Genomic DNA, 26,268 nt, shown 5'->3' on the forward strand with positions numbered 1-26,268 from the left:
GACAACTCTGAAGATCTAGTGAGGTGGTTGAGGGAGTGGATGTGGGTCTGAGACACCAAGAGGGCTGAGAGGAGAGACTCCAGTCGAGGGGTGAGACTTGACACATCAATCCCAAGAGGCCAGACCTTGGCTAGAGGTAGAGAGTGAGTTAAAGGGAAACTGTGAACTGTGTAACTGTGAGAGACTCCAAGAAAGTAAAAGTGATTGTAAAGCCTGAAACAACTGAGCAACGTTTTAGCCTGTGTAAATATCTCCCATATCCCCAAGTTAAGAACTTTGTGTTACAATAAATCTGTGGTTTAAGTTAAAGTTCTCAAGAGCCTATATTTTGTGGGAAGAACAAACAAAACTGCTGTGGTCCCATCAAAATAAACAAGTAAAATACCCCAAAGAGACTGAAATAAAGAGATCCAGTGAGGCCGTGAGGCGGGCGCTGCTATATGTTCCTTCTCCAAAACTTCACAGACCATGCGTCCTGGGGCGTTAGATGGTGGGCCCACGGGTGGATCTATTGGTGGAGGAGAAGGAGGAGGAAGAAGAGGAGGGGCAGGGGGCACAAGTTGGACACCAGTGCATTTTAGGGGACAATCTTTGCAGACCTGGCTTGTGTTAGATATGGGCATAAATTTCTCTACTGCATACCTGCATTGATGCCAGGCTTGAAGCAGTTCAACAGAAGCTCGGGGCTCTGTGTGAAAGGTCTTCCCTATCTTCTCCCAGTCTCGAAGAGAACCTCCCTCCGGGTACCAGGGGCATTGCTTACCGATCTCTTATAACAGAGTCTCAAGTTGGCCAGAAGTTATGGACCCACCGGACTTTTGGATGAGGAACCGCAGCTCCTCCAAATGTTTCCTCTGGGTTTGCGAGAAGTGTCCTCCCATACTCACCAATGAAGGGGTCGTTGAGAACGACGGAGTGCATTCAAGGGGCCTATGCCAGGCGTTGAAGAGAGGGGTCCCTGTTCGCTGCGCCACTTGTAGGAATGTCACATGACTCAGGGTTGAGGATCTCGCACCAGTCTGTCTCTGTCTTGTCTGACAGTGGTTACATTGCTTTATTTTTATACATTCTTCTTTTACACAATCATTTACTAGAAGTATACAGAGTAAGGAAATAGATGTAAGGAAACAGATTATTAAGCTGCGCCTTGCCAGAGACTGAGCACATTGCAGAGAGCTCTGGGATAGAGCAGAGAAGTGCTACAAGCGTGAGGTTTGTGGGTCAGCAGCTGGGGGAATTGCTTCTGAGTTCATGTGAAGGGGAGAAGGTGGAGGTGAAGGTGATTGTTGCTGATTGATTAGGAGAAGCTGTGTTCCCCACCCTCTTTGCATTATTAAGCTTCGCCTTGCCAGAGGCGCGAGCCTTTGGCATGAGCCGAAGGGCGAGAGCTAAAGGGCTGTTGGCCTGTGGCTCTTAGCCTGGGGGCTGTGTAAGGACCAGGAACCCAGATTCCTTGTGTTCCCAATAGGGTAAGTAGACTCTCCAGGCGGGGAACCATATAAACAAACAGGGTTTAGAAGGGGACTGTATTTTTTAAAAAAGCTATAATGAAGGTAGAATCCCAGCAGGAGGGTGGGGGCTTTCCAGTGTTTTGCACTGAGTGTCACATGTATGACTATCTGCCCACAGGACAGAAGTCTTGGGTGTGTGCTCGATACAAGGAGCTCCTGGTCCTCAAGAAATGAGTTCGTACCCTTGAGGCTGAGGTGACTGTCCTGGAGAAGCAGAGAAAGTCAGTTAGGCACTCTGAGAAGACTCTTGGGGACATGTTAGATGAGCCCCACTCTGAACGTGGCAGCCTCGTTGCTGCCAGGGAGCACGAGGGTCGAGAGGCAACAGGGCACCGGGCTGAGGATAAGGGGAATGCACCCTCAGAAGGGACCTCTTCTTCAGTTGGTGAGCGGGAATCCTTTGGTGCCAAGGAACTATCCCTGGGCAGGGAGAGAGGGGGAGGGGTCTTGGTAGTTGGTGATTCGATCCTTAGGCAAGTAGACAGCTGTGTGGCAAAACCACGTACTGACAGTATGGTAACTTGCCTGCCTGGTGCAAAGGTAGCAGACAGTGCTGGGGAGGAGCCAGTGCATGTTGGCACCAACAATCTGGGGAAATGCAGTCGTGAGGTCCTGGAGGAAAAATTTAGGCTGCTAGGCGGGAGACTTAAGGCCAGGACCTCCAAGGTAGCCTTCTCAGAAGTGCTACCTGTTCCACGTGCAGGCTGGAGAGACAGGAACAAATTAGAAGTCTCAATGTGTGGATGAGACGATGGTGTAAGGAGGAAGGGTTTAAGTTTGTTAGGCACTGAGATGCTTTCTGGAACAAGCGGGAGCTGTACAAAAAAGACGGTCTCCACTTGTCCCCAGATGGAACCAGGCTGCTGGCGCTTAAAATCAAAAAGGTGGCAGAGCAGTTTTTAAACTCAATCTTGGGGGAAAGCTGACAGGAGATGAAATGTTTCTGGTTCGGGAGGACTCATCTCAAAGAGATGAAGGGTTAGCTGTTACTTTTCTACCGGGTAATGGATCAGAGTTGTCCGCTGAGATGGTGACAAACAGAATGGACTGCCTGCCAGAGTCTCGAGGTGGCAGGAGGAAGGTGGCGGGCCTAGCTTGCCTGGGAAATTATAGATGTTTGTACACAAATGCTAGAAGTCTTCAAAGTAAAATTGGTGAGTTGGAATGTTTAGTGTTGAGAGAAAACATAGACTTTGTGGGAATTTCAGAAACTTGGTGGAATGAGGAGAATCAGTGGGACATGGTGATTCCTGGATATAAGTTATATCGGAAGGCTAGGGAAGGAAGGGTTGGAGGTGGGGTGGCTCTGTATGTCAGAGAGGGCATACAGTCCAGTAAGACTGAGGTTAGAGAATCAGAGGGCCCAAAAGGAAATTGAAATAGAGGGCCCAAAAGGAAATTTAACTATGGGAGTTTGTTATCGCCCACCAAATCAAAAGATAGAGGACGACTATAATATGATGGAAGGCTTAAAGATGGTGGCTAGACGTAAAAACTGTGTCGTCATAGGTGATTTTAACTACCCGCAGATTGATTGGGTCAATATGTGTTATGGTCGAGAGAAAGAGATTGAGTTTCTAGATGCTCTCAATGACTATGCTATGGAGCAGATGGTCTCTGAACCTACCAGGGGTTGGGCGATACTGGATTTGGTCCTAAGAAATGCCCAAAACTTGGTGAGAAATGTAAAAGTGATTGCACCGCTTGGGAGCAGTGAACATAACGTTATTGATGTCACCATTTGTATAAATAGAGAGTTGCCCCAAAAGTCCAGCACAACCACGTTTAACTTTAAAAGGGGTAAATTCTCTGAGATGAGGAGGCATGTGAAGAGGAAACTGAAAGGAAAGGTGAATACAGTCCAAACCCTTGGGGAAGCTTGGAGTCTATTTAAAACTACAATCCTAGAAGCTCAGATAAAATATATACCACATGTTAGGAAAGGCACAAACAGGTATAAGAGAAGGCCTGCATGGTTAACAAACAAAGTAGTGGAAGCTGTAAAAGGTAAGAAGGACGCCTTTAAGCGGTGGAAAGCTAGTCCAAGTGAGATTAATAAAAGGGAACACAGGCTGTGGCAAACCAAATGCAAGACTGTGATCAGGCAGGCAAAAAGGGACTATGAGGAGCATATTGCAGAAAACACAAAGACCAACAATAAAAATTTCTTCAAATATATCAGAAGCAGGAAACCAGCCAGGGAAGCAGTGGGGCCCTTGGATGACCAAGGGGCCGAAGTATTACTGAAGGAGGATAGGGAAATGGCTGAGAAGCTGAATGCATTTTTTGCCTCCCTTTTGGAATCTCCATCATTGTCTGAGCCCTCACTGGAATTGTCCTCTTTAATTCATCTGAGATTACCATGATCCAACAGTTTTAGGAATCTGTTTGAGCAATGGACCATATCTTTTGATGCCTTACTTCTAAAGCAAGTCATCCTCTTCCAAATGCAATTGCAGGATACCACAGCATCACTAAGTCTTTAATTGACCTTCCAGAATCAATATCTCTACCAAGGAATGCCAAAAGAGCCTCTTCTTTGTTTGATTCCGAATGCTGGGCTATGAAACGTAATGTACGCCAACTCTTTTCTCTGTTACACATTCATGTATCTCCTGAACTAGCTGCCTTTTATTTTGAGCCAAAAAAAAGATGTCTACTTTTTCTGGAAGAAAAAAGACAAACCCATGCTTTGAAGAACTAGACCAGATTATTGCATGCTTCCTGTACAAGGAACTCAAAAGATTTCTGGATGTTGGTATCACAAGCAAGTTTGTCATCTAGTACAACTAACTCCTCTCCAATTTCTGCATCCGACTGGATCGTTCATTATTCCTACTTGCTAGCAGATCCAGTATTGTCTGACCCTCCTGACGATCTTCTGATTCCATTTGATATGCCAGTTTGGCCCCCAGTTACCAAAGAAATGATCCTTGAACTTATTGCTTCTATGACATCAGATAAGTTTCCAGGTCCTGATGGCATCCCTGCTGACCCCATAAAAAACTTTCCAGATTGGTGGTCAGAAACATTAGCTCCTTGTTTAATTTAGTTGACAAATCTGAGATACTACCGAACTCCTGGCTTACATCTATTATTGTTCCTGTCTTCAAAAAAGGTGACCCAAAAATTCCAGGTAATTATCGCCCTATAAGTCTCTCAGTTATAGGGAAATTGTATTCTAAGCACCTCCTGAATCGCCTTTCTGATTGGATGTCTAGTAATAATCTCCTGGGCAAAGAACAAGTGGATTTCTCTTCTGGACATTCTACTCTTGACTACGCGCTTACACTTGCTTTTTTGTCTGAGAAATATTCCTTGCATCTAAAAGATAAACTATACGCAGCTTTTATAGACTTACGAAGTGCATTCGATTCTATCAATAGATCTCTCTTATGGAACAAACTAGCCAACATGGGAATAGACCCATGATGGTTATTTCTGATTCGTAAACTCCATTCTTCCAATAGCTGCCAGGTGCACTTAGATCATAAAGGCCACTTGACTGCACAGATCCGTTACAAAAGGAGTAAAGCAGGAATGCCTTCTTGCTCCTGCTCTTTTTAACTTATTTATGTCTGATCTGCCAGTATATTTAACTAGATTTGAAGATCATGCACTCAAGATGAATTCGCTTCCAATTCCTTTACTGTTGTATTCAGACGACACTGTCCTTCTATCTGTCTCCAAGATTGGTTTATTACACCTACTCTCAGCCTTCTCTGATTTTTGCTCCATCAATTACGAGAAAACCAAGATTCTGATATTTACTAAGGTTTGGAAACTCTGCCTATGGAGGGTAGATGGGAAATGCTGAACAGGTTAAATCCTTCAGATACTTGGGTCTTCTTTTCCATCATCAACATAATTGGGTCTTTCATCGGAAAACGGCTTCTACAGCGGTAAGGAACCAACTGTCTGCAATCTCTCGATTCCATTTCTGCAGTGGCAACCAGTATGTCCCAGCTGTTTTATAGATTGTCCAGATAAAGATTATATGGAATTCCAATCTGGATCCTGGCAGCAAATTCTGAAGTAGATCATATTGCAGCTACTTTTCTACGTCACATTCTGGGCCTTCCAAATATGATCTGACTTACTACTATTTCTAATGAACTTGACCTTCATCTTCCTTCAACTATAACGTGGACGGTTACCTGGTTGAGACTCCATTTCTGGATTGGTCCTAATACTCTGTTATATGAGTTATTGAGTGACTTTTATAGTTCCAAATGGTACCTACATAAAAGATCAAAAATTGTCTTGATTGGAATTGATTTAGAGTCCCTAGTAAATTGTGAAGAGATTCAGCTATTTCACATTATTTGTCAAAGAATTTGGGACATTGAGAGCCAAAATATTGTAGCAGGAATTAACCTGATTTGTTCTCCATGGTTTTTTTTGTTTGTTGCCCTCTGCCGGGCAAGGAGTTGCTTACATGCAAAATCTTACTATTCCCCAACACTGTCGGGCCTTTATGCTTGCCAGATTGAATATTTTTCCATCATCTGTTCTTTCTGGCAGATACCATAATATTCCTTTCGAGAACAGATTATGTAAATATTGACTACTGGAACCAGATTCAATTACCCATTTCTTCTCTGTTGCCCCATGTTCTGTAAGATTCGCCAGCAACTTCTTGATCCTATTATTTCTAACCTCTCTGGCCCTCCAGAAAAAATTACCTAGTATTTACTTGCTGATAAATCTGTCAGGATGTCTGCAGTAGTGGCTGAGTATTTGGCTATTGTACTGTATAAGGGTTACTCTATATCTAGGAAAAGGCAGTGAGTATTTGATTAATTCTGTTTTTAGTATTTTTTTCTCAGTGACATTGTCTTAATTGCTTCTTTCATTTTAGTTCCTGTTTGTATTTTTATTTATTATTATGCCATTAAAGGTCTTGAACTTGACTTGAAATTAGACTGCTGTGATGCACTCTACATAGCTCCCTTTGTGTGTCAATTTGGAGACTTCAGTTAGCTCAAAACACCACCATGCATATTGTTTCTATTCTGCAGTCAAATAATTGGCTGCCCATCAATTACAGGGCTTAATTCAAGGTACTGACTATTACATACAAAGCCCTTAGTTGCCTTGCTCCCTCTCTCTCTATGCTCCACCACAACAGCTTTGCTCATCCCAGCAGGACCTTCTGCAGGTACCATCCTGCAAATGGGCAAAATCTATAACTGCCTGTACTTGTCTTTTCTCTGTTGTGGCTTCCACCTAATGGAATGGCCTACCTGAGGAGGTCAGGAAGGATCCTATTCTCCTGCCCTTATGCAAATTCTGCAAAACTGAATTAGGCCACAGGTAAGTAAGACTGTACTGTAATGAAATGATCTGACAGTTGCATTGGTAAAGGAATAAAGACTGTGGCCTACACGCTACTATATTATTACCTATCACTGTAAATGTGTTCCAGACTAGCTAATTCCTATACCACTTAAAGTAACATGTTTTAAAAGCTTATGCCTTGTTTTAGCTCTTTTTGAAATTTTCATTTGTGTTCAGAATTCTGTAGACCAAACCCTACTATACTGTTCATTGGATGTCCCACTCCATTGATTGTACTTGACTTACCCTGTGTAATCTCACCTTGAGTCTTAGTGAGAAAGGTGGACTATAAATAACCTAATAATAATAATTCATAATATACATGAGGGTTAGTTACTAGGATTACAGAACCTCAAATATATTCAGGATGTCTTTTGAAGTTTCATAAATCCCCTTTTTAATTTCGCCCCATTTGACTTCTGGTGCTTTGCTCAATTTGACATCAGCCCTGGAAAGGCCTTCTTTACAATTGCTGATAGGTGTTTTTGGCAAGCAACGGGAAAGAATTGCTACAGAAGATGATGGTCTGAATAGGAAGCTTCTCCTGATGACTGTGCTTGAAGTGATGGAATGCAGGCTTTTCTAAGCTCATTTTCCACTTTGACTCTTTCCCCTCCCTTCACTAACACATGCTTTTGGAAACTTTAACTGTAGCCTTTCATTGCAACTGGGGCATCAATCCTGCTGGCATGTTTTGTAATAAAATTGTGTGTGTGCATACGCACAGTATTATCAAGTAATTTTGAAATGACCAGGTCATTTCATGTAAATTCAGAGACTGGAGCCATGAACAGACAAGGCAGACCCCCAAGTTTTCAGAAAAAAACTAAAATCTTAAAAAAAAAACAACAACCCCAAAACAAAACCCAACTCTTCAAAATAATGGAAGCAGCACATATAGCTTTTTAAAAGTCCTCTTTGGTAACCACAACAGAATTACCAGTTGAAATCTTGGATTATGGCAGTTAAAAGGGCAAAGAAATATAAGGATATGGGGGTTGCCAAGCAGAGGAAAAGAGGAAATAGCATATGGAGGAGAAAATGGGAAACTGAAGTGCCCTTCAGAAGTCCTTGTAGGTTCTTCACTGTGCTAATGGGCCTGGCCTGGTGGCCAACACTGCTCAAATTGGCCAGACATTTCCCCAGGAAAAGGAAGATAGGGATGGAAGGAAAACTGAAGGGGGCGTGGGGAGAGATAAATGTAGGTTGGCTGGTGGGTGGGAAGGAGAGAGGGAGGCAGGAATATGTTAGCGGTTATGGTATCTTTCAGGGAAGGGAGGATAGTTTGGGACCAACATACCAGCCTACACCTTAATGAACCTACCTGACCACTATGGTCATCTTCCAAGCCCCTGCTTTGGGAGCTCTGGTCTTCTGAGGTTAGGCAAATGGCACCTTGGGAGCAGGCCTTTTCTATCTTGACACCAAAACTCTAGAAGTCTTTCCCTGGGGAGGCTCATTTGTCTCCTTTGATTGCTTCTTCCGCCAGTGAGTGAAGACTTATTCATTTTGTTTGTCATTCCTTCAGTGATCCCACCTTTTCTGTCCAATGTTTTAATTGCTGTTTTTGTTTTTATGTTTTGTATTTATTTTAACTCGTTTTAATGCTGTGTTTTTTGTTGTTTTTAATGGTTTTTAAGATGTGATTTTATTATGAATGTTTTAGTTCACATGTTTTATGTATGGTATGATTTAGTTTGTCTTGTTAGCCCTTCTAGGAGCAGAAAGGCAGGGTATAATTATGTAAAATAAAAAGGATTTTTATGGAAGAAGGGAAAATGTAATGCCCCGTGCAAGTCTTTCTGTGTGCCTCGCTTGTAAAAATATTTTTAATACAGCTGTCTAAGTCAATAAGCTAGCATTATGGCTGTGTACCATCGGTCGTATATGAAAAATGGTGGCTAGGATGAACGTAGCAATTGCACTTGAAAGGTTGTAACTGCAAGGCAGTAGGCCCAGTCAGCAGTTTTAGTGCTCGTTGTTCTACTGCAGGGGTGGCCAATGGTAGCTCTCCAGATTTTTTTTGCCTACAACTCCCATCAGTCCCAGCCATTGGCCATGCTGGCTGGGGCTGATGGGAGTTGTAGGCAAAAAACATCTGGAGAGCTACCGTTGACCACCCCTGTTCTACTGTGTTCCCTTATTGCCAGTTTTATACATGATAATGTATTGACAACAGTTTGCACACACACTTTTTGTAATTCTCTGCTGCTCAGTGTTAAATTTGCTGATTTGGTGCCCTCATGACTGAAGTGTAATTTAGACTTCAGAGAACCAAGTTTGGTTTCATGTCTATGCTGGTCCCCACTCACATTTAAAATGTGCTTTAAAAACACTACGCTGCTAAGGATTGTCATCTCTGTTTTTTACTTCTGAGGAGAAAGCTCAGAAAATGTGGGTAATAATGGCACAGTGTATCATAGTGTTTCCAGCTGTTTAATTATTTTGGTGTTGACCACTGGCTCAGCAACAGCTGCCCTGATGAGGCTTTTGTGAATTATAGTGAAGTGGGTGGAATCTGGCAGAGCACGAGAGAATGGAGAAAGAAGCCCTGAGGTCTCCAGGAAAACAAGAGTGACTAAACTAATTTTCTTTGCCTGTGGCTATGGGGGATGAATTGCTGCATTGAAGGGTTTTTTTTTTAGGGCTTGTTCAGGTGATTACTTGTTAATTGCGTGGGGGTAGTACAAATATAATAGTGAATTATAATTAGCACTGAATAAATGGAGATTGTTGTCATAGTGTGGAAGCTTATAGCGACTCCTCAAATACTTTGTGTTAGTCACTGCTGACAAATAATTGCCATGACAACCAAAATGAATCACTTGGATACGTCATTATAGTTCAGGGTCATTTTATTGTGGTTCTTTGAGATTTCTACAGTAATAAAATTAAAACCAGTCACTATTTATTTCTCTCTCCATTGAATAGTAGGATTTGTTTAGGATTATATGATTGACAAAAAAATGTAATTATTGACACTAAATAATCATGAAAGGGGCATACTGTTTTGAAGAATTTGTCTTCAGTCCTACCCTGCTTATTGAGCATGCTGTTTGGGATGCTTTAATTCCGTCCATAACAGGAAGCTGGAACAGGTTGTTCAACAGCTCTTGCCCAGAGTTTAAAAGTGCTTTGTTCCTAAATTTGCCTGCTTTTGTTTCTTTGGGGACCATGGCCTTTGAGCTCCTGGAAGAATTATAGTTGAATAGTAGTGGTGGTGTCAATTGCTGCTTGTTACTACATTGTCATTGCAATGCTGCTTCATGAAATAATGCAGAAAAGATTCTCCATATATTTATAATTTTAAAATTAACCTGTGTTAATAACTACAATATTAATTTCATATTGAGAACTATGTGGAGAGCTTTCAGCTGCCTTGCTGCCCCAGTGGCAGTGGTAAGGTGTCTCTTTTTTATTATTTTGGGGTTAGTACAGTAGTTGTATAATGCAGGATCTTTTATTTTGCACGAGAACTTTCAAAAGCTACCCACACTGTTCTCTATATTGCTTCCTCTGGAAGTCTGTATATTCAAAGGATTGTTTTGGTTAAAGAAAACACTATTCCAGGGGTCTCTAATCTTTTTGAGCTTGCGGGCACCTTTGGAACTCTGACATAGTGGACATAACCACAAAATGGCTGCTTCAGGAAGTGGAACTAACCACAAAATGTCAGGAAGTAAAGTGATGCATAACCCTATCAGTAACTCTTAAAAGATTTTAGGCAGAAGCTCTGCTTAAAGGGATGGCTTTTAAAATGAACATACTGTTTAATAACATGTTCTTGCGTACTCACCACCTACCTTTAATCATGCAGAGAAGAGCCTTGTGTTGAGGTTGTAGTTGCTGCTGAAAGCAACTTTTAAAAATCTGCTCAGCCAATCAAATCTCCAATGGCCAGTCAGAAGCTCTGCTGGGCAGATTTCCATGTAACCAAATCTGTTTTCTAAAAACACATAGCAGGCACCAGGAAAAGTGCCCTTGGGCACCACATTGGGCAACATTGCACTATTCTGACCCATGTACGTGTGACTGTTATAACAAAATGGTATACACAAGTGTATCTATGGTGTATTGAGAGTGGTAAATTTTAAGAAAAATAGTACTGATATTATATAGACTCTGTAATCATCCTGTGGTGGTTTCACATGTAAAAAAAATGTCCCTCGGAAAACAATTGTTTTTCTTGTTAGCACCACATGTTGGTAAAGAAGGAATGAATTGGGCCAAATGGCCCTATGTCTGTTCTGTCAGCATCTGAGAGGGCCTGGTATATGTTGAGTGTTTCATGTTAGGGAAAAAAATACTGATTTTAAAAAAGATAATTACATATGATTTAAATTTGTTTAAAAATGTAATGGGCTGCAACAGTGTTTTTAATGTGTGTCTTTTTAAAAAAATCAGAATCTTCAAGAGTCTTGCTGGGAAAGGGCAGGCTGCTTCTTTGATCTTCCGGATTTCTTATCATGGAAGGCAACAGGTGTCACTGCAAGGTATGTAAAATATTATTTCCTTCTTTTTAAAAATCGTTTGTCTTGTGTTAGTTTTTGGCTTAATTCATTTTGACTACACATTATGTACATCTGTATGTGATTTGGGATATTTGGGAACATCTTGAACCAATCTTGTTGCCATGGTACATTCCTGAACAGAATGGTTCTTGGAAGTGCTTTAATTCTTATAGACAGTATGTTGCCATTAGCTTATTGTGCTCCACTGGGGGTATCCTGAGCCAGCCCAGTGGCAGTTTTGACCATGGGAGTGAATGGCAGTGTTTTATAAATAGAATAGAGCCTAGGCAGTCTTCTCTTTCAACATTTTGTATCACTTGCACTATTGTGGGAGCAGGGCCAGAGATGAATTCCTAAAGACAGTTCCTTCAGGACTGTGGCTGGAGTGTAAATTACTACTTTAGGGATGCCAAAAGGCTTGGGAGTGCCCAGTAGTCCCCCCCTCACATTATTATCTTTTAAATAGTAAATACACTGTTTTTTGAAACTATCCTAATATTAAAAAGTGGAGACATAGGCTGATATTTTAAGGAACAAACTTGACTGTCTCCTGTGCATGCATTATTCTTTGGTGCAAGATACTATCTTGTGAGAAGATGTCATTGTTTATGAATATTAATGAATTAAAGTTAATGACTGCCATTCTGAAATACTAGCTTCTTTTTTCTGATGTAAAATAAACTTTTGGATATATGCAGAAAAGACTATTTGCTCCAGATAGTAATCTCTGGCATAATGAAATGTAATATAGATGCCTCTGAACCATAAACCTTTGCCTTGTAATAACAAAGAGGAAAGGTACATATACCAATATAAAGTACAACAGTTTTTAGTCCAGTGGCACCTTTAAGACCAACAAAAGTTTATATATATCTATATATACATATATGCAGGTGCCTCTACATAAGTGAATAGTGAATCAGCACAGAATGTAATGAAGATACTTTGACATATGCAAAGACTAAATAGCAATAACAAGCTAAGATTATAGATCACAATATGTTTGGCTTTAATTTCGGGGCTAAAACAGTGGCGCAATAAATAAGCATAAATAAATAATCCTTTTTCTGGAATAGTATATTGGAATAGAGAATGTAATTAATTCAATGAATATTGGAATATGTTCCTCTGACCAGGGCTGGTGCCAGGCTTTCTGGAGCTCTAGACAATCCCTAGCCAGCTCCCTTCTAGGGGAGGGGGAGAGCTTTGTCCTCCCCATGGCGGGTCCGGCTCTTGCCTCACCTTTCCAGGTGATGCCTCCTTGCCTGAGCCAGGACGCAGCAGCAGCGGTGACCATTGCCCACCCGGGGACTTGCTGCCTCTGCCCAGCCCTGGGACTGCTCTCCACCTTCTTGGCTTGGCATCCAGCCTCCTCCTCCTCTTTCTCCTCCTTCCGCTGGACTGAGGCTCACCCGGGACTGGCTGGGTGGGTGGCACACTTGCAGTTCCTCTGCAGGAGGAGTGGTGGCAGCAACAGCAAGCAGGCATGGCAGCGATGGCTCTTCCTCTTCCCCCGTCCCCCCTCTCAGCCAGGAGGACATGGCAGCTGGAGCCCCATAGCAGCAGCAGCTGTCAGCTGGCCGCGGTGGGGTGAGTCTGTGAGTGGGCAGACTCACTCCACTGATTGTGGCTGGTCACTCACAGACTATTCTCACAATTTATGACCCAGTGCATACTTCAAACAGTTGGCATAACTGGTGCCTCATCTCAGATCTGGTGACTGATCAGTGACCCACTTCAGGATTTTGTCTTGAGAAAGTTAACTTACTAAAGGTTTACTTCTGTGGACTTAGAGCTAAAGTATATGATTTGCTGTTTGACAAGTTGGGTCTGCGTTCCCTGGATGACTAGCTTTCTCTTCAGCCACATAGCAGCTGCAGAAAACATCATTTTAAGAGTCTGTGGTGACCCAGTTTGGTTCAGGATACTGGCATGGGGGAAGGAGGGGCTCCTGGTTTTACCCTCTGGCTAATTTTCTTAAGTCAAAATGGCTCCACTGGAGAGTTATTTGCATAATTTTGAATCTGCAAATAGTGGAGTATTCTGTGCCATTCCAAAATAATGTAAACAACTCAGCTTAAGGAAACAGCATCAGGGAAAGGCAGGAACTAATCTTTTGCTTACACTGAGGTCCCAAGCCTAACTGAGCCCCTCAGGCTTTAGAAACACTGTTCCCCACAACTGCTGCCTAGCTACAGGGAAAGCAAGTTGGGTCTGGAGAACATGGACCTGACTTGTTAAAAACACAGAATGATGTAAGTCTACTTAAGATAGTACTGTCAATGAAACAATCTGCTGCTGAAAGGCTCTGGAGTAACCCACTCAGCAAAGCCTCTGGAGCATTTCCAGTACCCTTTACTGAAAAATATGAAACTAGATGTTGAATTCCCTCCTTAGTTTTATTGATCGTTGTCTATACTGCCTAGAGTCTGGTGGTTTATTTATTTGTTTTAAATAGGGTTTGCCAGGCCCCTGGTCTGGGTGGGGGTTCCTCCACTTTTGTGGGCCCCTTTTTCTGCTGGCCAGCTGGGCAGTGTATGTGTGGGGAATCCTGTCTGCAAATGCCCCCAAATGTGATGTAATAACGTCACCTGGCAATGATGCCATTGCATTGCCAATGTCAGGGGTGACACTTTAGTTTTTAGTAAAACTCTATGGTAAAATTGGGCTAAAACCACAGGTTTTTGCCCCCAAACTAGATCATCATCTAATAACGTTGGTGATGTGAAGATGTCACGTCTGGGTGATGTCATCATGGAGTGCATGTGTAACAATATCCTGGAACAGACCTTGGAGCCCCCCGCTGGCAGCCAGGTAGGACCTGGCAACTCTAGTTTTGTCTGCTGCTGCTATTAATAATTTTGGCCACAGACTTAAGCACATTAACACACAAGTTTTCTCCCATGATTCTGTCTGTTTAGAGTTGGGGTTTTTGGGCTGTGGTCACTGATGACATTAATATTGTGCCTTTTACTTCCCAGGCTACTTACAATTTTGGTAGTTTTTAAGTCTAGTACTTCTGCCTTGAGACACTGAACAGACCATGCATATTTGAAACTATTTTATCCTATGCTGGTTGGTAATCAGCAAGCCAAAACCTGTACTATCTGTAGGTATATGTCACAATGATGGGAAAATAAAACATAGTTTAAGGGAAAGATATTTCATGCTGAATTTACTGTAAGGAAAGTTAATTCTGGCCATTATTGTTAGTTCTGTGCGGTCATTAAGCCTTGGTCATAAATTAAAATGTTATTAAATCTGGGAGGTAATCTAAAATGTAACATGAGATGTGTGCATTGAAAAAACTGACTTTAATCTTGGTGGAGTAAAGTGATATGTTTTAAATTTCGCATTCCTCCAGAGACTGTTCTTCCACAGTCAACACTAGCAGTGTCTCTGTGAGCAAAAGAGAGTTCAACTTTGAAATGGTTCCCCTACGCAGACTGTTTAAACAGCTTCTGCTCTCCTTTTCTGCAACATCAGACCTGGTTTCTAGCTGTGTGTATTGTAATTCAATCCTGGCCTGTTCCCATCACTATATTTGCTAACAGTTTTGAGCAAAAGAGAATTGTCTTAAACCATTGATCTTTAGCTGTTTCAGACCTTGTATCCACTGATCTGAAAGCATGAGATAGGAAGCCATGTGCCATCAGAGTCTCATGGTAGAATGGGGGTACGGGTCATAACCTCACTGGCTTCAAAAGTCAAGTCAAGTCAAATTTATTTTTATATCCCGCCCTCCCCCGCCAAAGGCGGGCTCAGGGCGGCTCACAGACATGGAAACCATGATTTACATAAAATACAATACAAAGTAAACACGAATTTTAAAATACAGTTCAAATACACAAATTAGTTAAAATAAATAAAAACAGATGTTATAAGGTGCTATAAAATTACAATCAAACATAAGATGGCTAGATGGTTACAGGTCAATTCTAATTTCAATTTAGCCAGGTTCTATCTCAAAAGCCAGCTGGAAAAGATAGGTTTTGCAAGCCCTGCGGAATTGATTCAGGTCCCGCAGGGCTCGCATCGTTTCTGGAAGTTGATTCCACCATCGAGGGGCCATTGCTGAAAAAGCTTGCTCCCTAGTTGTCTTCAGTTTAGCTTCTCTTGGCCCAGGGATTTGTAAAAGGTTTTGAGAACTAGATCTCAGTGCTCTCTGGGCTCAGACTGAGTGGGACAGAGAGCTGTAAACCATGACAGTCAGGGACAGTAAACACAAACTCAGCACCAGGAAGCTCCCATAGTGAGAAACAAGGCAAAGGTTAGAATGAGATGATTCAAAGGAATCTACTTTTGGTATGCATGAAGGAGAGACAGCACCCTTGCTCATAATGCTGGAGCACTGGTGGCAGGTTTTCCTAAGATGCAGTTAACAAAGCTGTTTTATAAAATAGCCTTTTATACTGCATCTTGGGAAAACCTGTCACTAATGTTCATGGCCCACCTGAAGGTACTGATCCCCGGGATGAAAACCATTGTCTGAAACCACCAGTCTTCTGTGTTTTGATGTAATTCATTAAACTTGGGTCTGTATATTGGGAAGGACAAGAGGAAGATAACAGAAATTTCTGGTCAGCTTGACTGTGATGCAAAAATAGTTGATGTAGTCTTTCAGATGCTTATTTCCCCTGAACATGGTAGCCCAATAGAAGCTTCTACTGTCTGTTCATTGTATCCATCTACCAGTCTTTAGTTTATAAGCACAGTGTGGAAATAAAGTATTTTTGAACCCAAATGTATACTAGGTTCTTTCTTCCTGCTTGGTCTCCCCACCCCCCTTTCGGAGGCATCTTTCAAAAGTTCAAGAAATATAGTTTAAAGGGGTAAAAAAAGATATAACTTTGGAGACAGCTGGGAGAGCATTAGGCAAAGGCTCCTGACCGGATATTGGTCAAAGCCACTCCCCCGTATACTAGGTTCTGTCCCATTAAAGGGCCTTGGAGAACTTAATTATCGTACAGCATTGTGTGTAGTATAGCCGGAAAACTGAAGATTCTCTGACAGCTTTAAGTTCTAGCTCTTTTTGTGATGAGCTAGACTTTTTTGGGGGGGAGGGGGGGCTGAGACAGCTTCGAGAGAACTGTGACTGACTGAAGGTCACCCAGCTGGCTTCATGTGGAGGAGTGTGGAATTGAAACCAGTTCTCCAGATTAGAGACAGGGACTCAACTGCTACACCAAACTGGCTTGGACCCTGGAGAGATGGTGTAGTGTTCTACATTAATTAACACATGTTCTTGTGATCATGCAATAGATTATTTGCTGTCTACTAATAATAGATAATAATGAGGACCTCTATATTTTTATTAAATATTCACACAGTTCAAAGACCAGAATATATTTTTCTTTCTTAAACTAAGCCTCTTGGGAACCCTTGAAGAGTCAAGCAGTGATAGTGAAATGTGAGTAAAAGTGGAAGAATAGGGTGAAGTATTTTATTGTGTCTTTAAGGATGCAGATATTGCTAAAGCAAACATACTGAAAGCCCATTAAAATAATATTACAATATATCTGTAGTCTTGCTTGCCCTATTACTGTATTTCAGTTCAGAACTTTATCCAGTGACTAGGAATAAGGCCTATTGTGATGGGGAATACAATGGGCTCTAGAAAGAGGCTGTGGGTGAGTGCCCCCCCTGCTGTCTTCCCACCCACTCACCAAAGTGAAAGCATTCGGTCCCCCCGACCTTGGTGTCTTCCAATCCACCCAAGGCGGCTGTTTTCTGTAGGGGAATTGATCTGACTTCAGCTCTCCATCTCCTCTCCCCTCCTTGCAGCCTCTACCTAGTGTGGCTGTCACATCAGAGTGGCTGTCATAGTGGAGCTGCTGCTGAACAGGAGTAAGCAGTCAGGCCTAGTTAAGTCATGCCAGTGAGATGGCATGGAGTCATCCAGAGGGTGCTGCGAGGCTTAGGGTAGGAAGCTCCAATTGGAAACTAAAGATCTCTTCGTATTCCAACTGAACTCCAGACAACAGATCTCTCTCCACATAGTGTGACTTCTGTAGACTCCACCACAAAATATCCAGGAATTTTCCAACTTGGAGCTGGCAATCCTAGTCAGGAAGTTGTCCCCAATGAGTTCTCCCTCAAAGGCCAAAATAGGCCTTGAAAGAGCTTCCTCTCCTCACCTTTTACTGACAGAACTAAGTTGATTGGCTAGCAACAGGCACTGAGGGGAAACTGAAGGCAGCTTCCCCAGTGGCCCAGTCTTAAACATAGGACACCATATTCTCTCTCTCTCTCTTTCCCCCCTCTCTCTGTATCTAGAATAAAATGTTCTGCTGCCAAGGGATGCAATTTTTTTAATCTGTGTCTTTCTGGCTGTTTGGCTCCCTGGAGGAGGGGAAGAAGCCTTCAGCCAATTGAGGGGAGGCCTTCTGTGACTGTTTCCCTCCTCTTCCCTCCCTCAGCCAATTGAGGGAAAGTTTCCTGTATCTCCTCTGTGAAGCAGTGCCAATTGAGAGAAGGTTTTCTGTTGTAGTTTCCCTCTTCCCTCTGTCAGCCAATATGAATGGAGGTAGAGGGTTTAAACCAATAGCTAAAATAATGCAGTAAACAGAAAGAACCTTTGCATAGGCCTCCCTGCATATGAGGTATTGTTCACTGGGGAGAAGAACTGAAAAGTGGGAAAAATTGGCAAGGGGGGGTGCTAACTAATAGGCAACTCAGTAGGGGAACAAAAAGGAGAAAGAAAACATACATGCTTGAATTTTAAGAGAAAGATGGGGGTGTGGAGTGATTTCAGCAAGAGTAAGAAAGTAGATCAACCATGAACTTGGGTAACAGGTGTAGGATCCAGAAACCAGATGTGAAATTGGAGGGGCTGGAGTGCTCTTTTTATATGTAGGAACCACCATGGAATAGGTTTGAAAGTATGAAGTCTTTGTTCTTATAGGCACATTTTGAAATTACGAGAGTGAAAGGTACAAATATGAGAAAAGTCAACCATACTTTGTGTGAGAAAAGTCACCCATGGGTAGGATATTAGATTATCTGCCAGGATTGCCAGTTTGAGATGCTTTACCAAAGGACAAAGCAGAGACTTGATGGCTTCCTTGGATTGAGTTATGTTAGGGAGTGGAGGGGTTTGGTGAAGTTGGGAGGCTTGCCTGAGTCAGGCTTGAGTCAGTTATTCATTGCCAGATAGTGAGGGAGCTCTAGAATCTTGAGGCAAAAGGTCTTTTATCAGTATATTCCATTTAGCATCCCAGCAGGTTAGTTATTTCCTTTTTAGTGTGTCCAGGAGAATTCATTCCAGTTTCAGGGGCCCACAGTAAGCTAGATATTTTATGCAGGCCTCTCAGAGTCTAGCCAGAAGAGGTTTGGTGAGTAACAATTTTGGGAGTGCTCTTGTGGGCAGATCTTCGTTGGTATCTCTCCACTTCTTCTGGCAGCTATTTTGTAGCTATACAGCCCCTATGCCAGAATTTCAAAGGTGCTGGCAAGCTCAAAAAGGTGGTGGTGGGGACCCCTTTTGTATTATGTTTCACCTTAATAATTATCTCTCTATATTAAAGTGCCCCAGTGGTGGTGGTGCTTGTTATAAATTTATATACTGCCCATCCCCAGGGGTCTTTTTCTAGAAAAATAGGTAGTGGAGCTCATTAGTGTAGCTCATTGGCATATGCCACACACATACCCCTCTGACATCATTGGAAGTATTTCATAAGGCACTGCCCACCATGAAGGCTTCACTGAAAAAAAAAAATCTCCAATCCAGAACTGGCAAGCCTATCTGGGGAAAAATTGTTTTAAAAGCACAAAGAAAGTCAAGATGTTAAATGGTTTCATTATAACAGTTATTATAAAATCAACAACTCTAAAATTAATGATAAAACTTGTGACTCCTGGCAGCAGCAACAGGGCAGCACACTAAATTCCCAGCAAACAGTCCACAAGCTAAAAACAGATCAATGAATGGTTTGGTTTACTTTTGCCTCCAACATTCTGAAAGGGATGGCAGCATCCAGGTGTGACCAGGGGATCCCTGAGAGAATTACACCTCACCTCCAATGTTCCCTCTAAGCTGTGGAGTCTTGAGAGCAAAAATTCTACTTTGTGAGCTACTGGCATGAAAGCTGTGAGCTACTGCATAAATTAGTTTGCTTAGGGCCATTTTCCCTCAGCTGAGACAAAAATGTGTGAGCTGGAAGCTAAAAAATTGTGAGCTAGCTCACACTAACTCAGCTTAGAGGGAACATTGCTCATCTCAAAACTACAAGGATCAATTCCTCAGGAAAACTATTTCTGAGGGTAGAAAGAATCCGTGGCCCTCCAGGCTCTCACCACAAGTCCTGGGCAACAGAAGTCTCCCTGGGCTGGCTACACAGCCAGCCAGCCCAGGCAGGCCTCTCTCTGCCCCAGCCTCTCCTAGCTCCCCCACCTCCATGAGAGCAAAGAGAGGTGCAAGGAAGAAAAGGCCAGGGCAAAAGGCCTCTCTCAGCCCCAGCTCTCCTAGGCCGCCCTCCTGAAAAAAGCCCCAATGCAAGCAATGTGCCTTCTAAGCTGCAGAGTCTTCTGAGCAAAAATTCTACTTTGCGAGCTCCTGGCATTAAAATTGTGAGCTACTGCATAAATCAGTGTGCTCTGGGGTCGTCCTTACTGAGCTAAGACAAAAATGTGAGAGCTGGAGGTTAAAAATCATGCTAACTCAACTTAGAGGGAACACTGGATGCAAACTGTCACGTTCTCAGGGTGCAGGCAGGCAGGAGTCCAAAGCCAGTCCAAGCTCAAAGTCCAGGAAGTCAAGCAGGAGCCAAGTCACCAATGAAGAATCACAAACTGGAATCAGAAGTCAATGTCCAAAAGCCACAAGGTCAGAGTGCCAAGGAAATCAAGCAGGTCAGGAATCAGGAAGGAGTGTGGATGCAAGCCAGAGAATAGACTTGTTGCTTCCACAAGGTTATTAGATCCTGGGTTGGAGCTATATGGGAGTCTCAATCAGCCTGCTCCCTGGGTGGCAGTGACTGCTAGAACTCAGGGCTGAGAGACCTGAAGCATTGGCGTGCTTCATGTTTTCGCTCTGAAAGTTCTTTCTGGAGCCTGCTTCGAACTCTTGAGATGGGAGGAGGAGAGCTTGGAGGAGATTGATCATCAACAGCTGACACTGGTGCCTGGAGAGTGATTGAACATATGAACATATGAAGCTGCCTTATACTGAATCAGACCCTCAGTCCATCAAAGTCAGTATTGTCTTCTCAGACTGGCAGCAGCTCTCCAGGGTCTCACGCTGAGGATTTTCACGCCTACTTGCCTGGACCCTTTTTGGATGCCAGGGATTGAACCTGGGACCTTCTGCTTACCAAGCTGATGCTCTACCACTGAACCACCGTCCCTCCCCTGATGGACCAGCTGCTGTTTGTTCAGCTGAGGAACTGGCTGGCAACTCTTCCACGTCTGTTAACCCTTCCAGCTCCTCCTCGTCAGGGCTCATGACACTATCCCCCCCGTGCAGGACCCACCCCTCACAGACAGGCCAGGCCGGTCAGGATAGGCCATGTCGAACTGCTGCATGAGGTCAGGGGCATGTAGGCTGTCCGCGAGTTCCCATGAATGGTCCTCCGGGCCATAGCCTTCCCAGTCCATGAGGTACTGGAGGTCCCCACGGTGGATTCGGGAGTCCAGGAGCTGGTGGACCTCAAATTCCTCCTCATCATTGATCAGGACAGGAGGAGGTGGCGCTGGAGGCGGCGGTCAGATGGGATCCGGTGGTGTAGCAGGAACAAGGAGGGACCGGTGGAAGACCGGAGGAAGGCCGACAGCTGTAGCCAGAAAGCAACGGGGTTGATTTGGTCCATGATCAGGTAAGGCCCCGCGAAGTGAGGGTCCAGCTTGCGAGACTGGCCAGGCCGATGCAGGTAACAGGTGGAAAGCCAGACGTGGTCCCCGGGCTTCAGTGGGGGCCTCACCTGTCGCTTTCGGTCGGTGACTGTCTTGTAGGCCTCTTTAGCCTGTTGGAGCTGCTCTCAGAGCAAGTCCTGGAGAGCCTGGAGTTCCTGCAGGTGCGCATCAGCAGCAGGGACTGCTGTGGTGGGCAGGACTGTGGGGAAGAAGCGAGGGTGGTACCCATAGGTGGCAGCAAATGGGGTCTGTTGTGTGGACACATGTACGGTGTTGTTGTAGGCAAACTCGGCCAGGGGTAGCAAGGTGGCCCAGTCATCCTGGTAGCTGGTGTAACAATTCAGGTATTGTTCCAGCATGGTGTTGGTGCGTTCAGTCTGCCCATCCGTTTGGGGATGGTACACTGAGGACAAATGCATCTCGGTGCCTAAGCTGAAGTTCAGGGCTTGCCAGAATCAGGAGGTGAACTGGGGGCCTCAGTCTGAGATCAAGTGTGCCGGCAGCCCGTGCAGGCGAAAGACGTGCTGGAGGTAGAGCTGGGCTGTTTCAGGAGCCGTGGGCGGCTTGGGACAGGGAACAAAGTGAGCCATCTTGGTGAAGAGGTCCACCATCACCAGGATGCAAGTGTGTCCCTTGGACCTGGGGAGATCGATGATAAAGTCCAGGGAGATTGTGTCCCAGGGTCTTGCAGGCATGGGTAGGGGATGCAAAAGCCTTGGGGGCTTGGCTGGTACATCCTTGGCCCGCCAGCAGACCTCACAGGAGCCGACATAGCGAGCCACGTCGGCACGGACATGAGACCACCAGAACTCCCGTGTGAACAGGTGCAGGGTCTTGTGTTGGCCGAAGTGCCCCGCAGGAGGGGAGTCGTGGGTCAGGCAGAGCACGTTGGCCCAGAGGGGCCCCAGAGGCACGTATAGGCGCCCATGGTGCAGGAGGAGATCTTGCTGGGTAGAGAGGTCCCTGGCCGGGCCATCTTGCACTTCCAGGAGGCATTGCTGAGTCCAGGGGTCTTGGGCCTGGCTGGCCTGGATGTCTGCAGCCAAGGTCGGGCGAGTAGTGGTGGCAGCGAAGACCGAGGGTGCAAGGATGAGCCCAGTTGGGGTCTCCTCCGTTAGAGGCACAGCGTATTCTGGTTTTCGGGAGAGGGCATCCACTTTCCAGTTCTGGTTCTGTGGGATGTAGGTGATCTGAAAGTCAAACCGGGAAAAGAAGAGGGACCACTGGATCTGACGCTGGGTGAGGCGTTGAGCAGTCTGTAGATATTCCAGGTTCCGGTGGTCAGTCAGGACCTGGATGGGGTGGCGGGCCCCTTCAAGGTGATTCCTCTAAACCTCAGAGGCGGTCTTGATGGCCAGGAGTTCCTGCTCCCAGATGGTGTAGTTGCGCTCTGTGGGCGTCAGCTGCTGGGAGTAGTATGCGCAGGGTTGCAGCGGCTGCGAGGGGTCCTCCCGCTGGGATAGCACTGCGCCGAGGGCCATGCTGGATTCGTCGGTCTCTACTGTGAACGGCAGCTGCAAGTCTGGGTAATGCAGGAGCGGCTCGGTGGTGAAGCAGGTTTTCAGGGTGGTGAAGGCATGGTCTGCCTCTGGAGTCCAGTGAAATGGCTCTTTGGGCCGGAGGAGCTGGGTCAGAGGCGTGGTTATATTGGTATAGGCAAGGATTAACTGGCGGTAATAATTGGAAAAGCCAAGGAACTGCTGTACGTCCTTGCGGTTCCACGGCGTCTTCCACGTCAGGACCGCCTTGACTGTGTTCAGATCCATCTGAGTCCCATGGGGGGAGACGATGTGGCCAAGGAATTCGACTGCTGTTAAGTCGAAGGCACACTTCTCTAGCTTGGCGTAGAAACTATGCCTGCGCAGGCGTTGCAGGATCTGGCAGACGTGCCCTGCGTGCTTGGTGGTGCTATGGGAATAAATTAAAATGTCATTTAAATAAATGATCACAAAGCAGTCGAGCAGGTCACAGAAGATGTCATTCATCGGCCTTTGGAAGACAGTGGGGGCGTTGGTCAGGCCAAAGGGCATCACGAGATGCTCATACTGGTGATAGTGGGTCCTGAATGCTGTCTTCCATTCGTCTCCTGTGCGGATCCACACCAAGTTGCACCAAGGTTCAGCTTGGTATAGACCTGGACCCCCTTAAGGCGATCCAGTAGTTCTGGGATCAGTGGCAAAGGGTAGCGGTGCCGGATGGTGTTTTTGTTCCTGGTCTGGTAGTCATTGCAGGGCCGGAGCTCACCGCCTTTCTTCTTGACAAAGAGAACAGGGGTGGACAGTGAGGATGTGGATGGCCGGATGAAACCCCGTTCCAGGTTTTTGGCGAGGAAGTCCCAGAGGGTTGCTAGCTCCGGTTCGGACATGGGGTAGAGCCACCCCATAGTAGGGGTGCCCCTGGTTCCAAATTGATGGCACAGTAATAAGGCTGGTGCGGGGGGAAGCTGGTCGGCCCCCTTTTCCTCAAGGACATTGGCAAAGTCTTTGTAGGCCGAGGGAAGTAGAGGACCAGCAGCTGGGGTGGCAGAGGCCAGGGTGGCCGACCGGGCCTGGTGAGGACAAGGGTCCTTGAAGCTCAGCTTTCCCTGTGCCCAGTCCACAAGGGGGTTGTGCTTTATGAGCCAGGAGAGTCCTAGAATGAGGGGAAAGCGGGGCATGCGAGCAACATCGAATTGTACTTGCTTGGGATGATGTTGGATCTGGAGTGTGACCGAGTGGGCCTCCTGGGTCACCGGACTGGAGCAGAGGAGGCGCCCGTCGATGGCTTCGACCAGGGTCGGGGTGTTCTTTGTCCTGCACCGGGATCTGGTGTTGCTTCACAAAGGTCATGGTGACGAAGCAGTGGGCGGCCCTGGAGTTGACCATGGCGTAGACGAACAGCTAGTGCCCGTCCAGCAAGCTGAGTGTGACCGGTATGAGGAACATGCCCTGTCCGGTAATGTAGGGTTCAGGGGACCCGGCTAGGTGTCCCAAGTCGAGGGGTCCACTCAGATTTGGGGCTTGTCTTTTACTGGTGGTGGCAGCACGGTACTGGGCTGGGTGCACTTGGCGGGGCAACTGGAGAAGTGCCCTGCCCCTCCACAGTACAGGCAGAGATTCTGTGAGCAGCACCGTGCTTTTTCCTCGAGGGTGAGCCACGGCTGTGCAGCCCCGAGTTGTATGGGCTTGGGCTCGTCAGTCTTGGGACCGGTGTGCATCGGGGTTGTCACCGTCGCTAGGTGGCGGGGCAGCTGAGAGGGATGGCCGCTGCTTCACGCTTAGAGGCAGCTTTCCAGGCAGCCATCAATGCGGAGACACTGTGTGATTAGGCCTTGCAGTTTGTCCGGTCAGTCTACTCGTGCCAACTCATCAAAGATTTTGTCAGCCAGCCCCTCCGTATACTGGTCCATGAGGGCAGCCTCATTCCAGGCCAGGTCTTGGGCCAGAAGCTTGAACTCAGTGGAGTACTGGGAAACCGAGTCCCTACCCTGTTTCAGGGTCCGGATCTTCCGATGGGTGGTGGCTACTTGCTGGGGGCTAGCAAAGGCTACTGCCATATGATCCAGAAAGCCCTGGTAGTCAGTCAGCAGGGGCAATGGAGCTAGAAGCAAGGGGGTAGCCCATTTAACTGCCTGCCCCTTTAAGAGGCTGACAGTGAAGCATACCTTGGTCTTGTTGTTGGGGAAGTCTCTGGCACGTAATTCAATATACAGTTTGCAGTGTGCCAGGAATGCAGGAAACTCCTCCACCTTCCCAGCGAACTTTTCTGGGGGAAGCACCGGGCACTTGGGTGGGGCAGTGACAGTGGCTTGCTGCTGCTGTTGCAGGTGAGCCACCATTTGAGTGAGGTGCTGTACCTGAGTGAGCAAGGCTGCTAGCTGCCCAAAGCCTCTGCTTGCCTCCTCATCCATCTTGTGGAGTGAGTGTGTAGGTGGATGCAATCTGTCACGTTCTCAGGGGGCAGGCAGGCAGGCGTCCAAAGCCAGTCCAAGGTCAAAGTCCAGGAAGTCAAGCAGGAGCCAAGTCACCAATGCAGAATCTCAAACCGGAATCAGAAGTCAGGTCAGGAATCAGGAAGGAGCGTGGATGCAAGCCAGAGAATAGACTTGTTGCTCCCACAAGGTTACTAGATCCTGGGTGGGAGCTATATGGGAGTCTCAATCAGCCTGCTCCCTGGGTGGCAGTGACTGCTAGAACTCAGGGCTGAGAGACCTGAAGCATTCGCGTGCCTCATGTCTTCACTCTGAAAGTTCTTTCCGGAGCCTGCTTCGAACTCTTGAGATGGGAGGAGGAGAGCTTGGAGGAGATTGATTGTCAACAGCTGACACTGGTGCCTGGCGAGTGATTGATGGGCCAGCTGCTGTTTGTTCAACTAAGGAACTGGCTGGCAACTCTTCCAGGTCTGTTAACCCTTCCAGCTCCTCCTCGCCAGGGCTCATGACACAAACAAACAGAGCACAGAGAAGATGCAAGGAAGGAAAGGCCAGGGCAAGAGAAGTTTCCCTAGGCCAGCTGCCCCAGCCTCTGCTAGCCTCCCCACCCCCAACTAGAGCAAAGAGCGCCCAGGCATGCCACCTTCTCCCCGACGAGAGCTCTGTTGGAAGGAAGGAAAGGCCAGCTTCCCTGGGCCAGCTGCAGAGCCAGCCGGCTCAGGCAGACCTCTCTCTGCCCCAGCCTTTGCTAGCCTCCCCACTCCTGACGAGAGTAAAGAGTGTCCAGGCACGCCGCCTTCTCCTGATGAGAGCTTCCATGGGCCAGCTGCAGAGCTAGCTAGTCCTGGCAGGCCTCTCTCTGCTCCAGCCTCTCCTAGGCGCTGCCCCCCCCCCCAACAGCAAGAGATGAAGAACTGAACTTACCTATGGCATCGATGGATTGCAGCAAGAGGAAAAAAGTGTAGGTTTCTCCGCATCTTAAGAAAGGCTGCTGGGGGCATGGCAGAACTCTTTGTGCCTGGCTGATTATCTAGCTTCCCGCTCTCAAAAGCTGGGGATTATGCAACCATCCATTGTCAAACAAAGCAAAGTTACGTGAGGAGGGAGAAAGGGGGGGGAGGAGGGGGAATGCTCCAGAAAGGTTCAG

At 45.8% G+C, this 26,268-nt stretch overlaps 1 protein-coding gene across 2 annotated transcripts in view; it reads left to right on the forward strand.

Annotated features, from left to right (window-relative positions):
• The window catches only part of FGGY (FGGY carbohydrate kinase domain containing), a 346,832-nt gene that overhangs the window by 53,954 nt on the left and 266,610 nt on the right, over positions 1-26,268 (forward strand). For both annotated transcript variants that reach the window (XM_060231899.1, XM_060231898.1), the window contains exon 5: positions 11,256-11,344. In XM_060231899.1, the coding sequence (XP_060087882.1) occupies positions 11,256-11,344 (89 nt within the window). The remainder of the gene's footprint in view (positions 1-11,255; positions 11,345-26,268) is intronic.

This window comes from Heteronotia binoei, chromosome 2, assembly GCF_032191835.1.
Source record: "Heteronotia binoei isolate CCM8104 ecotype False Entrance Well chromosome 2, APGP_CSIRO_Hbin_v1, whole genome shotgun sequence".
In the NCBI taxonomy this organism is placed as follows: Eukaryota; Metazoa; Chordata; class Lepidosauria; order Squamata; family Gekkonidae; genus Heteronotia; species Heteronotia binoei.